The following is a 16,702-nucleotide window of genomic DNA, read 5'->3' on the forward strand; positions in this document are numbered from 1 at the left end:
GATTTGGATGTTTTTGGAGAAAAATGTCCAAATGCCACTTTATGCTGTTTTTGAGACATTTTTCTGTTTTAAAATGAGCCCCACAATGTTACTAAATTCATGTTTTATTATCATTGAAAATTTAATGAACAGATCTTGTTGTATAAGATAACCCAAGACAGAGATCATAATTTCTATTTGTTTTAATGCTGTACATTTTTCAAGCTTTTACAGCAATATATGCAAGAGACAATTATCAGTGTGTTCTTTAGTTTAAATTTAATATTTTTTCAGAGAGCTTTTTGCATACTTTATATACAATTTCAATAGAATACTGTAGCTAAGAAAAATATTTTTACAAATGCAAGTAGGTCCAGTGAGTATTGTAAAAGTTAGAAGAGAGATATTCTGATGAAATGCTATATATTGCTTGAGGTAGTTCACAAAAGAGGGTACATTTATAAGTAACTTGAACATTTACAGCAGCGTTTTACATGCTCAAGTAGGCACATCAAATTTCCTTGGGGTATATGCACATATAAGTAGACAGTCAGACAACATTGCATCTGCTTTTATTTTATATACAGATAGGTGCCCCTGGGGACAGAAAATGGGTGAGCTGATGCATTTACCCTTATTTGGTAGCTTGTCCTCTATCAGTAGTAACACCAGATTTCACTAATAGTCACAAAGCACCATTTTGAAGTTGACAGCCCACAGGGCCGCACTGACCTGGGATTGCTCCTTCCCCCTCCCCCCAACTAAACATTAAGGAGAATCCAAGTAGGTATTGTTGGTAGTGGGAGGATGGAGGATATTTGATTGGATAGGATTCTTTAGGGGGTATGTTTGATTTAGTTAGGGATGGAATGGGGGCAGACCTATACCACTGGTTCTTTGACAAGATAGCAGCTCCGCCCTAGGCCCTGCTGTCTATGTGTTGGTACAGCCAGGCACGTGCCAGTTTCTTACCTACTGTACTGAGGTAGTGCAGATTAGTGACGCAAATTGAGCTATGTATGGTGAAATGTGTTATTTTACCTCAGCTTAATAATGACCCTTCTTAATTACTCACCATTTCTAAATCCATGCTCAAGGTGAATTACATTTAGGCAACAAGTTTTACCCTGGCCAAGTGAACTCACTGTATAAGTTGTGCACTTTATTAATACGATTAACCCTATTCACAAACATCCTTTCTTCCAACACCTTACAGGGTATGTGCCTTTTATACTCCAGTAACACATCTAATATTTACTTCCCATGAAATCAACTGTGACATTTAAAACTTTCCTATGCTTATAGGAAGCCAGCCCCAAAATGTCCCCTTCTTTTACCTTGTCATATCACAATATAGATTTTATTACCACAAATCTGCTGTTAAGGGGCAAATACTCCCATTTGAAAACCATTTTGACATACTCTAAAGGCTAATATCTTATGGTGTATTAGGTTTTTATATTTATGTTTCTAAATACTATCCTCCTAATTATATATATATATATAGTCCACCTGATATTCAGAGCTATTTAACCGGCTAAGCGCTAATATTTAGTGCAAGATAGCCAGCTATCTTGGCTGAATATTAGCACTTAGGGGGAGATTCTATATATGGAGCCTAAAAAATTGGCATGGAAATCACTGCCAACTAAATGTATTCTATAAGCGGTGCTTAGATTTAGGCGCAGTATAAAGAACCGGTCAGCTGATGAATATTGGCTTAACTGGTTATGTGCATAGTGGCCACCCCCTCCCCCAGAAGTTCAATGCTGGTCACTGAATACGGCCTGGCATTGAATTTCTGGGTTCACCGTCAACTGTGGGAGGCAGAGCAGCGAACTCCCACAGTCTGAATATTGGCCCCATTATGTATGCATCTTAAGAATTCTTATAAGGGCCAAGAGTTGGATGCTAACATTTAAATTTGCCTTATACATGGTGTAGGCGATGGCGTTTGCAATGCCAACATTGAGGTGCTAACATGATCTATTCTATAATGGAATCTGGGCGCCTAGTTGGCCAGTGGTATTTCTGCAGCAAGGGGGTAACATGATTTAACCTACGTATGTGACAAAGAGTGCAGATAGCAGTGTTTTGTAAGGACGAAAGATGTTTGAGATTGACCCAGCTACAACCTAAACAAACGATGTTACAGTAGTCCAATCTGATGAACAGTAGGGATAGGATAAGCACATGAAAGGAAGTAGGGGTGAAGTATTTCCTAACAGAACAAAGTTGATACAAGATATAGAATCCTGATTTACACAGACCAGAGATCTGAGGAGTAAAGACAGATTTGAGTCCAGTGTAATACCTAAATAACGGAAAGAATCAACCGTAGAGATGGAAGTACCAAATAGATTCAGTGCATTGCAAGAGAGTGTATAGAGAGAGGCCTCCCATAAACCAACAGGAAACAGTTTTCTAGGCTAGATTCAGGCTTTAAAAGTACTGATTGCTGTGGGCTAAATATCAGAGGGAGAGATCTCAACAGATTTTAATTGTATACTGTCATAAAGCACAAAGGCTTTAGTACCCGTGTGTGCATGCTGTTAATTTCTTCAGATTTCTACATTTTCACTTTCCCATGTCTCTTTTTGGATTTTCAGGTTTTATTCAACTGTCATCGTCATCACATGCTTCAATATTTCAGATTCCAGCATGGAATTTTACTTTATCTTGTATACTCTCAAACAAAACTTCACATTCCTCTTTGCCTACTGGGGTGCCAAAGACCATTTACAGTATGAGTGAAGATCAAGGATTAAATCTAATGATGATATATTTGACACATGCTAATTCAGCAGAATTAGAGGCCAAAGAAGGTGATTTCTGTTGTATTTCAAGTGAAACAGATGTGACTTGTTCTTCACCTAAAAATGATACAGAACTTAAGCCTTTTTTGTCAAATATGACAGGTGGGTATCCAAAAAGCATTTAATAAAATATTATATTTCTTTCAAGCTTCCACATAAAAGCAGTTTATTGCCTTGTCCTTAATTTGTTGGAAATTTAGGGCCCAATGTTTAAAACAATTTAACTGGTCAGGAAAGACCAAGTTAAATCGCAGTGACCAGGTTATATACATTTTTTTCAATGGCACTTAACCAGAGTGCTACCGTTTAAAATCTAGGCAGACTCAACACTTATACCTACTTTTGCCCTTGAACCTGACCAGAACTGGGTTCTGAGACTGTTTTTTTCCGTTATAGAGATTACTTGTTTTTTGGTCATCGTATATGTTTATATTTCCTGATTTATCCAGGTCCACGCAAGTGAGGTGCAAGGCTGCAAGTGGTGGCTTTGGGGGCAACCTTTATCCTTCAGTTTCCTTGTAAATGCTGTGGTAAAGTTGAGGGTGGTAATTATATGTTTTTTGATCCTCAAGAATTGAAGAGTTTTATTGATGGCAAAAAGTCTCCGTCGAGTCTAGTGGTTACTGTTACATAAGAACATAAGAGTAGCCATATTGGGTCAGACCAATGGTCCATCTAGCCCAGTATCCATTTGAATAGCTGTAACTGAATTGTTTTCCTTCAGGTAGTTTTTGTTCTTTGACTCTCCTGATGAGTTTAGCTCTTGTTTGCCTTTTTAAAGTTTCCTTTATTTCCTTCACATTTCTCCGGATGTGGAGTGATTTTCTTCACCTCTCCCCATTTCTCTCATCTTTTTTTGTTACATTTGTACCCCGCACTTTCCCACACATGGCAGGCTCAATGTGGCTTGCATGGGGCAATGGAGGGTTAAGTGACTTGCCCAGAGTCACAAGGAGCTGCCTGTGCCTGAAGTGGGAATTGAACTCAGTTCCTCAGGACCAAAGTCCACCACCCTAACCACTAGGCCACTCCTCCACTCCTTTCTTTTTTTCACTTGTTAATGATAATATTGTGTTTCTCTTTTTCCTAGTTTTTTTCAGTGATGAATCTATTGTATATCAATATTTTTTTTCACATGATACTTGATGTATTTTGAACATTTATAAATAAATAATTAAAATCTAGGCAAGACTACTTCAGCACTGTCCACTGAGTGCCAGGGCACAGTTGGGGTGGACCCAGAAGTTACCCAGGCACTGCTGACATTTAGTGGCAGGCCTGAATAACTGACTGGGCATACAGGACCACATAAATTGCTGTACTATCTACAGAGTGCCCGTTTATTTAGTGCTGGTACCTGTATAGGCACATATCAGCCTATGGTGGTCAGCAGTTTCAAAAACACAGGCTGAATATTGAAGGCTTAAAGACTGATCAGAGTTGAGTAGACAAGATAGGCATTGTACAAGTTTCCTTTTCCCCACCTTTATGACCGTCAGCCAACGCTGACCCAAAGTGGGCATGAGGTAAATATGCTTGTGTGGGGTGTCCCCCAGCCCATCATATGATCTTCTCTGACCCTATCCCATCCCTGCATGAACTTTTCCAACATTCTTCCATTCTTCCTGCATCCTTTCCAACTCTCTGTATCTCAGCATAATTTTTTCCTTATGTTCTTCCACTAGGAGGAGGAGTGCAACACTTCTTACTTGTTTCTGTCACCTCCTCTTCTAATTTCATTCTGTAGCGTTGCCAGCCTTGTTCACTTCAAGCTTCAAACTGAATCCAACAAAGGAGGAAGCAAGCGCAGCTCAGAAGTGTCGCTTTCCTCCTGCCTAGGAGAACAAAATAGGGGTTGAGGAGGAATGTATTGGAATGTTGGGTCTGAGATGGTGCCCCTGATTTATTCTGCTTCAGGAATAGCTCTGCATATAAATCTGCCAAGGTTCCCCCTAATGCTGAGATGTTTGATTCTGTTTCCTATTCTGAATCTTCCACTGCATCAGTTTTTAAAGTTATGAAAGCTCAAATAAGATTTCCTTGGACTGATATTCAGCCTGCGGCAATCGGCATTTTCTTAAACACTGATCGCTGCAAGCAGAATTAGGCCCAGATAGTCAATGCCAAACCATGTCTGGGTATCAGCACTGAATACCCGGGGCTAATAATAGTGGATCTGACTGCTGGGATTATGCGAATCCTGGCCGACATTCAGCCAGGACCCGCATAAAGGATGCAGGTGCCCTCTGCTCTATTGATTCTGCTTCCCTCCCCTGCAGTACTGATCCCACTCCCACCACACCCCTGAGGGCAAGCAGGGCCAACTGAGCCCATAAGCCCCCCTTAGACCTACCATGAAGAGTCCTGGTGGTTCAGTGTGCTCCTAAGGGTGGGAGCAACGCCTACTCCTGCCCATGGTGGTTCCTTGTTGAAAATGGCTGTCATTGTAGCATCTCCTTGCCCTTAGGATGCCATTGGACCACCAGGACTCTTCAGAGTAGGTCCTGGGGGACCTAAGTGGTGGGAAGGATGGGGTTGGACTTGGTCAGCTTTACTTGGCTTCAGAGTTGGAGGGTGATGGCATCGCAGGGAGGGTGGGGGGCACTTGGAAGGTTGAGGCAGCAAAATAGAAGTTAACTGGGCACCAGCCAGTATTTTGAAACAACAAAAAACAAGAAAACACACCATGAAACAAATGACTGTCAGATTGAAAACAAAATGTGGAAAGTTTTATTTTTCATGCAGCACATAATTAAGCTGTTGAATCTGTTGCCAAAGGATATGGTCAAGTTGATTAACACACTAGTCCTTGGAGGAAAAATCCATAAAATATTATTTGCCTGGTAGACTTGGGAGAGCCATCCATTGTTCAACAGTGAAAATGAACTAAAAGAAATAGATCTACCTTTTTGGATATACTGGGTACCTGTGATCCAGACTGGCCGCTGTTGGAGGCAGGATGCTGGGCTCAATGGACTTTGGTCTGACCTAGCATAGCTTTTCTTATGTTCTTATGGATTCCAGACTTCAGTTTCTGAATTCCTTAAGTGGGAGGAACTAGACAACATTGTATGTTCACTTCATGCTATAAATAAAAGATATTCGAACAGCTTGGACAACATTCAGCACTGTCCCATCAGTGCATAAATTTTTGCATGTATCTGAATTTTGGAGAGTGAAAGCCTATGGGACCTTTTTTACTAAGCTGTGCTAAAAAGTAGCCTACACTATGACTAGTGCGTGGATTTCCCATGCGCTGAGGCCACTATTAGTGAGACTGTAAAATGGCTGCGTTTCCCGTTTCCCACATTAATGACTATGTGCTAATTTTGCAAATAGCGCGTGGCCATTAGCACGGGAGCCCTTACCAACACCTGTTTTCTAGGCGGTAAGGGCTCCCATGCTAATCACATGCTAATTGGTTGGCCTGTGCCAGTGTAGCTGCGCTAACCGATTAGAGCACAGGCACACCTCTCCACTCCCAAACATGCCCCAGGGCTACAAAATGGTACTGTTTAGTATGTGGGAAACGGATGCCAATCCGAAACTACCACAGGACATCTGATCATGCTCCGCGGTAGTGAATTTTAACCTGCGGTAAGCACGCGTTAGTGCTTACCACAGCTTAGTAAAAGAGCCCCTATGGTGATTGTCCTTAGAAAAGAAGGGAAAACCCTTCCTCCAGTATTTGCAGGTTTTTTAAATGTAGTGTTTACTTTTGCCAAAATGCTTTTGATTCTGTTGTAACACTTACCTGTAAATATATTTTTGTGGTGGGAAATAAGCATCTATCTATATATTTTTTCTCCTCTTCTTTATGCTTAGTATTTTTCTTGTGAATTTATTGAAAATGCCCTTCTACAGATATGTTGTACATTTTTTGTAATGTAGATTTAAAGTGGAAAATGCCCTTCTACAGATATGTTGTACATTTTTTGTAATGTAGATTTAAAGTGGAACATGTGGTGTTGGACTAGAGGAGACATGGAGGCTGTAATTTGTAACTTGAAAGCGTCTGATGAGAAGTCTCAAGTGAATAGTGAACAGAGAGCTAATCTCTTCTATGTTTTGTAAGTACCAAATCTGTGAATTTTCTCCTGTTATCAGTGGGAGTTTGTAGGGTCAGGCAGCTGGAAAATTTTTGTTTTGCGTCATTTCCCATGCTGTTTCCAGGAATTTTATTTGGTGTTTTCTTTGACATTTTGTCATTATGGGAGCAGTGGGAGAAATTTGATATATGGCGCCTTAAAAATTGGCGCCATAAAACCAATTTTGGTTTTAGAATACGCTCATGTGCCTTTCTTGCGACCAAAATTTAGATGCACCCATTTAGGCTACCTAAAACCAGGCCTGAATACCTGCGACCAAGTTAGATGTAGATTGGGTGTATTCTATAATAGTGTGCATAGTTTTTTTAAATGCCCACAACCCACTCATTCGACACCCATGGCTATGCCCCCTTTTCAACTGTCTGCATTAGAATTTATGTGCACCGTGTTATAGAATACGCCTAAAATGTTCTGCGTGTAAGTTCTAATTAAAGCCAATTAATGTTGCTGATTGGTTAAGTACCAATTATCACCTCTGATTACACTGTTAGTCAATTAAATTGTGTGTACAATTTGGCCATGCGGCCAAATTAATACACACAACTTATGGCGCCATGTACAGAATTTGGGGGAATGTCATTAAGCGAGCACACTGTTTGCAAAAGAGTGCACACATATGAAATGGTTCATGCAGTTGCACTCTATTGGAAGAAAGTGCACCCTCTTTGCAAATAGTGTTCACTCTGCAAAGAGTGCACACCATTATGGGTAAACAAAAAAATACAAAATGGCATATTTTTCCTGCTCATTTTTGTTTGACATGCAACAGCATGCAAGCGACTTGTCGTTGACATATTCTGTGTTTTTGCAAATGGCAGGCCATCCCAAAGAGTTTGTAGGGACATGCAGATCATGCATTCACTGTCACATGTTCTATTCTTTTTCATTATCTGTTTCCATTGAAAAATGGGCTAAAGGAATGCCAAGAGACTATGGGGCTCATTTTCAAAAGGGGAAAATTCCAAACAGTGGCATAAATCTACATTTGGACATTTTTCTGTGAAGTCTGTCAGAAGTGCGTTCAACTCACAAGGGGATGTGTCAGGGGTGTGTTAAGGGTGAGATCTGGGTGTTCCTAACACTAGATATTTTTCTGCCATAATGGAACAAAACAAAAACTTCCAGGGCTATAGTTGGATGTTTTGGTCTAGACCTATTTTATTAATGAATAAGCCACAAAAAGTGCCCTACATGATCAGATGACCGCTGGAGGGAATCAGGGATGACCTCCCCTTACTCCCCCAGTGGTCAGTAACCCCCTCCCACCCTCCAAAATATGATTAAAATAATTACTTACAATCCTCTATGCCAGCCTCACTACTCAGGTCCATTAGAGCAGCATGCAAATCTCTGAAGTAGTCTAGTGGTGGAGTATACTAGTGAACTATGGACAGGTGGACCCAGGCCCATACCTCCCCCTACCTGTTACACTTGTGGTGGAAACTGTAAGCCCTCCAAAACTCACCAGCGAGCCTTCTCAGGAGTAGCCCCCACGCTCTGGAATTTACTCCCAGAGGGGCTACGTATAACTTGAGACTACTTCTACTTCAGGTGAAAACCTGACTCTTCTCCCAAGCTTTTATTCCATGGCGTCCCACAGATCATTCCAGAGACTTGTGGTTGTACAGAGAACCTCCGAGGTTTTCTATATGTGGACCTGTGCAGCCAGCTAAACCTCAGTATTCTCTCTATCTAGTAGGTGGAGGGACATCTCTGTGCAGATCTGGTTTGATCTGGCTACTGGTGTCTTTTGGGCCTAGTTTAGCACAGACAGGAGTTGAGTGGCTATTTGCAGCTTGTGTACACATGGTGGTGCCAGGTCCCTCCCGGTCTCCCCCTACCTCTGTCGCCCGGGGCTGTTGGCCTGATCGGGTGTTTCCTTTCTCTCCTGACTAAAAAAAAAGGTAAGAGACTTTGTTTTTGTTTAATCATACGGAGGAAGTAGACATTCTGCCGAGTCAGTTTTGGGACAAGAGTTTGTGGAGCATGTCAGTGCCTTCTGAGGCGGCTAAGCGCTGCTCCTTGTGTGGGGGCCAGAGAGCAGCATCAGGGGAGTGTGAGTCCTGCCACCGTCAGCCTGCAGCGGGGGTTCCCCTGAGGCGTCCGATGAGTCGGAAGCGCAGGGGATAGTTTGGTGGTTTCCTCGGGGCAGTTAGTGCAGCGCGTGTTGGCAGGTGCCATTTTTCCCTCTGAGGCGCGACCCACTCCGCACATGGCAGTTGATAGACACAGGCTCTGATGGAGGGAAGCGATGTACAGGTATAGGGAGCAGGGGCGTCTCTTGCAGTTCCTTTTCCCCCGGATTTTGTTTTATTAATGCATAATGCCTTTCTTTTGAAGAAGTCAGGAGCTTCTCTTCAGGCAGCCCCGTCTCTTCCTCAGCAAACTTTGGTTGCTGCAGCCTCTCAGTCTTTCCTGCCAAAACGTCCCCGGGTGGAGATTTTGGATCCCGAGGAGCTATCTGACACAGATGGCCCGGTTTTGTCTCCGGGCTGTCCCTCAGAATCTTTAAATTTGGCAGATGAGGTCACCCTGCCCTCTGAGGAGGGGGATGATCCGACAGCTGCCTGCCTTTTTTGCAAGAAAGAGCTTCCCTCCCTGATTGTTAGGGCTTTTGAGGTTTTGGCCAGTTCCCTCCTGAATCGTCAGGGGGAACAGGTCAGATGCCCTCTATTATGTCTGGCACCAAATGCCCACCTCGTTCCTTTCATGTGCATGGGGCCATGAAGATCCTTATTTTGGCGTAGTGGGATATGCCGGAGAGTGGGCTTAAGGTTGCATAGAGCTATGTCGCGGAGATAAGGAGGGCAAAAAAGGACTTTGAGAAGAAATTAGCGTTGGAAGCAAAAATACATAGTAAAAATTTTTTTTAGATACATTAAAAGCAGGAAACCGGCCAAAGAGTCGGTTGGGCCGCTGGACGAAAATGGTGTTAAAGGGGCGATCAAGGAGGACAAAGCCGTAGCGGAGAAATTAAATGAATTCTTTGCTTCGGTCTTCACCGAGGAGGATTTGGGGGGGACACCGGTGCCGGAAAGAATATTTGAAGCGGGGGAGTCGGAGAAACTAAACAAATTCTCTGTAACCTTGGAGGATGTAATGGGTCAGTTCAGCAAGCTGAAGAGTAGTAAATCACCGGGACCTGATGGTATTCATCCCAGAGTATTAATAGAACTAAAAAATGAACTTGCGGAGCTACTGTTAGAAATATGCAATCTGTCCCTAAAATCGAGTGTAGTACCGGAAGACTGGAGGGTAGCCAATGTTACTCCGATTTTTAAGAAGGGTTCCAGAGGAGATCCGGGAAATTATAGACCGGTGAGTCTGACGTCGGTGCCGGGCAAGATGGTGGAGGCTATTATTAAGAATAAAATTGCAGAGCATATACCAAAAACATGGACTGATGAGACAAAGTCAGCACGGATTTAGTGAAGGGAAGTCTTGCCTCACCAATCTAATGCATTTTTTTGAGGGGGTAAGCAAACATGTGGACAATGGGGAGCCGGTTGATATTGTATATCTGGATTTTCAGAAGGCGTTTGACAAAGTGCCGCACGAAAGACTCCTGAAGAAATTGCAGAGTCATGGAATCGGAGGTAGGGTATTATTATGGATTAAGAACTGGTTGAAAGATAGGAAGCAGAGAGTAGGATTGCGTGGCCAGTATTCTCAGTGGAGGAGGGTAGTTAGTGGGGTCCCGCAGGGGTCTGTGCTGGGTCCGTTGCTTTTTAATGTATTTATAATGACCTAGAGATGGGAATAACTAGTGAGGTAATTAAATTCGCCGATGACACAAAATTATTCAGGGTCGTCAAGTCGCAGGAGGAATGTGAACGATTACAGGAGGACCTTGCGAGACTGGGAGAATGGGCGTGCAAGTGGCAGATGAAGTTCAATGTTGACAAGTGCAAAGTGATGCATGTGGGTAAGAGGAACCCGAATTATAGCTACGTCTTGCAAGGTTCCGCGTTAGGAGTTACGGATCAAGAAAGGGATCTGGGTGTCGTCGTCGATGATACGCTGAAACCTTCTGCTCAGTGTGCTGCTGCGGCTAGGAAAGCGAATAGAATGTTGGGTGTTATTAGGAAGGGTATGGAGTCCAGGTGTGCGGATGTTATAATGCCGTTGTATCGCTCCATGGTGCGACCGCACCTGGAGTATTGTGTTCAGTACTGGTCTCCGTATCTCAAAAAAGATATAGTAGAATTGGAAAAGGTACAGCGAAGGGCGACGAAAATGATAGTGGGGATGGGACGACTTTCCTATGAAGAGAGGCTGAGAAGGCTAGGGCTTTTCAGCTTGGAGAAGAGACGGCTGAGGGGAGATATGATAGAAGTGTATAAAATAATGAGTGGAATGGATCGGGTGGATGTGAAGCGACTGTTCACGCTATCCAAAAATACTAGGACTAGAGGGCATGAGTTGAAGCTACAGTGTGGTAAATTTAAAACGAATCGGAGAAAATTTTTCTTCACCCAACGTGTAATTAGACTCTGGAATTCGTTGCCGGAGAACGTGGTACGGGCGGTTAGCTTGACGGAGTTTAAAAAGGGGTTAGATAGATTCCTAAAGGACAAGTCCATAGACCGCTATTAAATGGACTTGGAAAAATTCCGCATTTTTAGGTATAACTTGTCTGGAATGTTTTTACGTTTGGGGAGCATGCCAGGTGCCCTTGACCTGGATTGGCCACTGTCGGTGACAGGATGCTGGGCTAGATGGACCTTTGGTCTTTCCCAGTATGGCACTACTTATGTACTTATGTACTTATGTACTTATGTACTTTACGCGTAGCCTGCTCCTGACTTAGACTTGCTGAAGGTCCCTACGGTGGATTCCTTAATCACAGCGGTCACTAAGAAAACCACTCTTCCTGTGAAGGGTGGCACAGTGCTCAAGGACCCTCAGGATCATAAGTTGGAGACTTGCTTGAAGCTGTCCTTTGAAGAATCGGCCCTTTCCCTGCAGGCATCAGTTTGTGGCTCCTATGCGGCGTGGGCGGGCATGCTTACCGTGGGTACAGAAAGCCTCCTCTCCGGAACATCTCGTGGCTGTTTTGCCGGCCTTGGAGTCCGGTTTAGCCTTCCTTGCAGATCTTCTTTATGATCTTTTGAGGACTTCGGTGAAGGAGGTTTCCCTAGCGGTCACCGTGCATCGCTGGTGTGGTTGCAGTATTGGGCTGCAGACGTGGCCTCTAAGTCATGTTTAGCAAGGCTTCCTTTTAGGGGAAAGCTTTTGTTTGGGACAGACTTAGAACAGATTGTGAAGGACCTCGGTGACTCTAAGAGCCTGCGCCTCCCGGAGGACAGGTCCAAGTTTGTACAACTGGCGGGACCTAGACCTAAGTTTAGGGATACACGTCATTACCATCCAGGTCGCGGGGCCTCTTTTCAGAGAGCAAGGTCTTCTTAGAGGCCTCAGCCCTTTCGAGGTGACAGGCGGGCCTTCCTTTCCGGTAACAGAAACCAGCCTGCAGCCAGGTCTGCCCAATGATGAGGCCCTGGTCCATATCCAGCCGGTTATTGGGGGCAGACTGTACTTATTCCTGGTGGAGTGGACCAGGGTAACATCTGACGAATGGGTCTTGGAAGTTATCAGAGATGGTTACAAGTTATAATTGACTCGTCCAGTAGTAGACTGTTTTCTGGAATCTCCTTGCAAATGTCCTGCCAAGGTGCGGGCCATTCGACACACCCTCCTGCCATCCAGCCTGTACCCCCAGCAGAAAGAGGGTGTGGTCGATACTCCATTTATTTTGTGATGCCAAAAAAGGGCAGTTCTTGGCGACCCATCTTAGATCTCAAGTGCGTCAACAGGTCCTTACAGGTTCGGCTTTTCCGCATGGAAACCCTCCGATCGGTGATCGCAGCGGTATAGCCAGAGGAGTTTTTGACCTCTCTCGATCTCAAAGAGGCTTATTTACACTTTCCAATCTGGCCTCCCCACAGGCGCGTTCTTTGCTTTGCAACGCTCGGTCATCATTTTCAATTCAAAGCGATGCCCTTTGGCCTAGCCACAGCGCCTCGGACCTTTTCCAAGGTCCTGGTAGTAGTGGCAACCTTTCTCAGGAAGGAAGGGATTCAGGTCCATTCCTATCTAGATGACTAGCTTGTGTGGGTTGCTTCAGTCGCTTGGTTGGGTGAGCAACTTCCCGAAGTGCAGCCTAATGCCTTCCCAAACACTGGAATACTTGGGGGTATGCTTTAATATCCAAACAGGGATAGTTTCTCTTCCTTCAGCTCGAGTACAGCGGTTACAGGCTCAGTTTCGAGTGCTGTTTTAAACTCCGAACCCGCGGGCTTGGGTCTATGTACAAGTTCTAGGTTCCGTGGCCTCTACCTTGGACGTGGTAAAGTGGGCCAGAGCTCACATGCGCCCCCTCCAGTGGCACCTTCTGAGCTGTTGGTCTCCGCTCTCTGAGGATTATGAGGTTCGGGTGCCATGTTCGGCCTGTCTTCACACAATCATTCACTGATGGGTCATTCAAAAGAATCTGGTGTCGGATATTCCTCTGGCAATCCCGGACTAGGAGATAGTCAATACGGATGTGTCACTGTTTGGCTGGGGGGCTTATTGCCTGCAACAGACGGCCCAGGGCATTTGGACTTGGATGGAGGCGTCATGGTCTATCAACCGCTTGGAGTTACGGGCGATTCCTCTGGCCCTTTGGGAGTTTCTGTCTCTTCTCCGTGGTTGCCCAGTTCGAGTTCTTTCAGACAATGCGATGGCGGTCGCCTACGTAAACCGTCAGGGGGGCACCAGAAGTTCACCCCTAGCGCGTGAGGCGGCTCTGATCTGCTGTTGGGCAGAGACTCATCTCTCTTTCTTGACAGCGGCTCATATAACGGGGCCACAGAATGTGCAAGCAGACTTTCTCAGTCACCACCAGTTGGAGTTGGGGGAGTGGACGCTCTCCCCTCTGGCCTTTGATCAGATAACTGCCCGTTGGGGGATGCCAAAGATGGACTTAATGGCCACTGCATTCAATGCGAAGGTTCTCCGTTTCTTCAGCAGGGGACGAGAGCTGGGCTCAAAAGGCATCGATGCCCTTCTTCAACCTTGGCCCATGGGCCTGCTCTATGCCTTTCCCCCGTGGCCAATGCTGGGCAGGTTACTGATTCGCTTTGCTAGTGTGTTTTTTCCCCATCTCCTAGCCCTGATAGGGAGGGGAGAAACATTACAGCCTCATAGGCTGTAAAAAATAAGAGAGAAAACTTAGACTCAGTTAGGTGCAATCAGCCATATCTTTATTTATATCTCACAGAGCCAATATACAAAATAATTGTTTTCTCTCTGGAGCAGGTTGTCAGTCAGGTGCGCACCCTGAAAGACAAGGACTGCTCAGCTAACATCTCCCGGATATCACATAAATACTGTTACGAGTTCTGCCTTCCCAGAAATCATGTGACTTCTCCCAAACTAACTTATGATCATATATGGATATTCCTGTAATATTCTGTTATTCTTTATATGTATACATATATGGACATTTCCTACATTATATCATCCTCTCCTCTTATATGCACATGCGCACATGTGACCACTAACTTAGTTCTTATCAGTATGGCTGTGCTCATAGCAAATGACCATGAAACCAGCTAGTACATATCATGAAACACCTGGTGTCTCTTCCACTCCGAGCACATATTTCCATAGCAACATCCTGAGCTCACATGGTCCTCAGTCTCAAGGTTACATCCAATTATATCTGCTATACATGGACTGCAGGGCCCCCAGCTCCTTCCTTGTGTCACCGTGACATGTAACATGCATATCCCATATCCTAAGAAAGCATAGTACAACTGCAGGAACACAAGGTTAGGAAAACTTGGGAGCCTGCTGGCCCATCATATGGATAGCATGCTAAGCCTTGGGATCCAGAGCCAGCTGAGCCCTGAGATCCAGCTGATTCTTTATACGGGCCATAACCACACAACATGGCAGTATAGGAAGGATTATACACCAGTCATCCTGGTCGAGTGATCCTTGTGGCCCCGGACTGGTCCAGAAGACCCTGGTATGCAGATGTTGATCAGGCTTCTGTTCGATCGTCCCTTTCTGCTACCGGCGCAGGATGGTCTCCTGCTGTAGGGGCCAGTCACGATGGAGGATCCCTCCCCCTTTGGTCTTACGGCCTGGCCCTTGAAAGGGTGAGGTTGAGGGTATCCGGACAAAGTTATCGCTACAATGCTGTAGGCTCGGAAAAGATCCACCTCAATAGCTTATGCTAGGGTGTGGTGTACCTTAGATGTCCTTCTACTGGGCAATATTAACCTGCACCTAGAAAACCAGCAAGACCATAATACTAGAAAGCTATCAAACTTCCTGACCCAATGGGACCTCAAAACACCACAAGGCACATCATCCCGAACAAACGGTTACCTACTGGACATACTTACCTACAGATTCTCAGCGGAAAACAACCACAAACTAGAAAATCACAAATGGGAAGAAGTGATATGGTCAGATCACAACAAACTCACATTCACGCTTCAATGGAAAGAAAAAGGCAAGAAAAGAGAAACAAAAAAATCACACAGGTATACAACCAGAGGAAAAGTGGACAACCACACCTTTTGTAAACATCACTTCAGAACAAACAAATATATCACCCAACAACATCCACTTCATGAGTAAATGGGATGAACTAAGCACAAACACACTGAACAAAATAGCACCACTTAAAATGAAAATAACACACAAGAAACAACCACGCCTGTGGTTCAGTGGTGAGCTATGAGAAATGAAAAATCTATGTAGGAAACTAGAAAGAAACTGGGCCAAAAATAAACCAGACTTAAAAACCAAATGGAGGAAAGCAATACGAATATACAAACACAAGATAAAAAGAGCAAAAGCCGAATACTACAGCACATATGTGAGCCAAGATCAGATTAACACGAAAAAAAGTATACAAACTCATGAACAACTTACTAAGCACCAAAAAGCTACTAGCATCAAATGAAACACCACCAACTGTGAACAAAAAATAGCTAACCTACGCTCAAATCTAGTTAAGTGCACACATCCATTATGGACTTTCTACGCGATTGCAAGTACAGAACAATAATGAACATATCAAAGCAGACAAAATGTGGACATCATTCTTGATACCGACAACCAAATCAGTTAAAACAATGCTAACAAAATATGCACATGCTAACTGCCTACTGGACAAGTGTCCCAACTTCTTGATGATGAATCCACCAGACTGGTTCATCGACTGTCTCAAACTACACACAAAATACATGTTTCTAAGTTGTCAATTCTCCCCAGACAAGGGCAACATCATATTGACCCCTATCCCCAAAAACACAATGAATAAGATCAACGAACTCACAAATTATAGACCAGTGACATCAATTCCACTACTGACCAAAACGATGGAGGGCTTAGTATCTCAACAACTAATGGAATATCTAACAAACTTCTCAATCCTTCACAATTCAGAATCAGGCTTCAGACCATTACACAGCACTGAAACAGTCTTAACCACGCTGATGATAAAATTCAGAAGGCTGATGAGCCCAGGCTATAGAATCTTACTACTACAATTTGACATGTCGAGTGCCTTCGATATGGTAGACCACACAAAACTAATGACCCAACTTGACAACATGGGAATCAACTTGGCAGTTGCAACCTGGTTCAACAGATTCTTAAGAACTAGGTCATACCTAGTAAAGATGGCCAACCAACTCTCAGCCTCCTGGATCTCGGATTGCAGAGTGGCACAAGGCTCCCTAATTTCACTAATACTGGTTAACATAATGATGGCCCCACTCAGCAGGAAAATGG

General features: G+C 44.0%; 1 protein-coding gene across 1 annotated transcript in view; it reads left to right on the forward strand.

Moving 5' to 3' along the window:
- Nucleotides 1-16,702, forward strand: part of LEPR (leptin receptor) — a 204,665-nt gene that overhangs the window by 23,578 nt on the left and 164,385 nt on the right. Inside the window, exons 2-3 of the mRNA XM_030207748.1 lie at nt 2,589-2,897; nt 6,742-6,865. Of these exons, the coding sequence (XP_030063608.1) occupies nt 2,589-2,897; nt 6,742-6,865 (433 nt within the window). The remainder of the gene's footprint in view (nt 1-2,588; nt 2,898-6,741; nt 6,866-16,702) is intronic.

The sequence above is a fragment of the Microcaecilia unicolor genome, chromosome 6 (assembly GCF_901765095.1).
Source record: "Microcaecilia unicolor chromosome 6, aMicUni1.1, whole genome shotgun sequence".
NCBI classification, from domain to species: domain Eukaryota; kingdom Metazoa; phylum Chordata; class Amphibia; order Gymnophiona; family Siphonopidae; genus Microcaecilia; species Microcaecilia unicolor.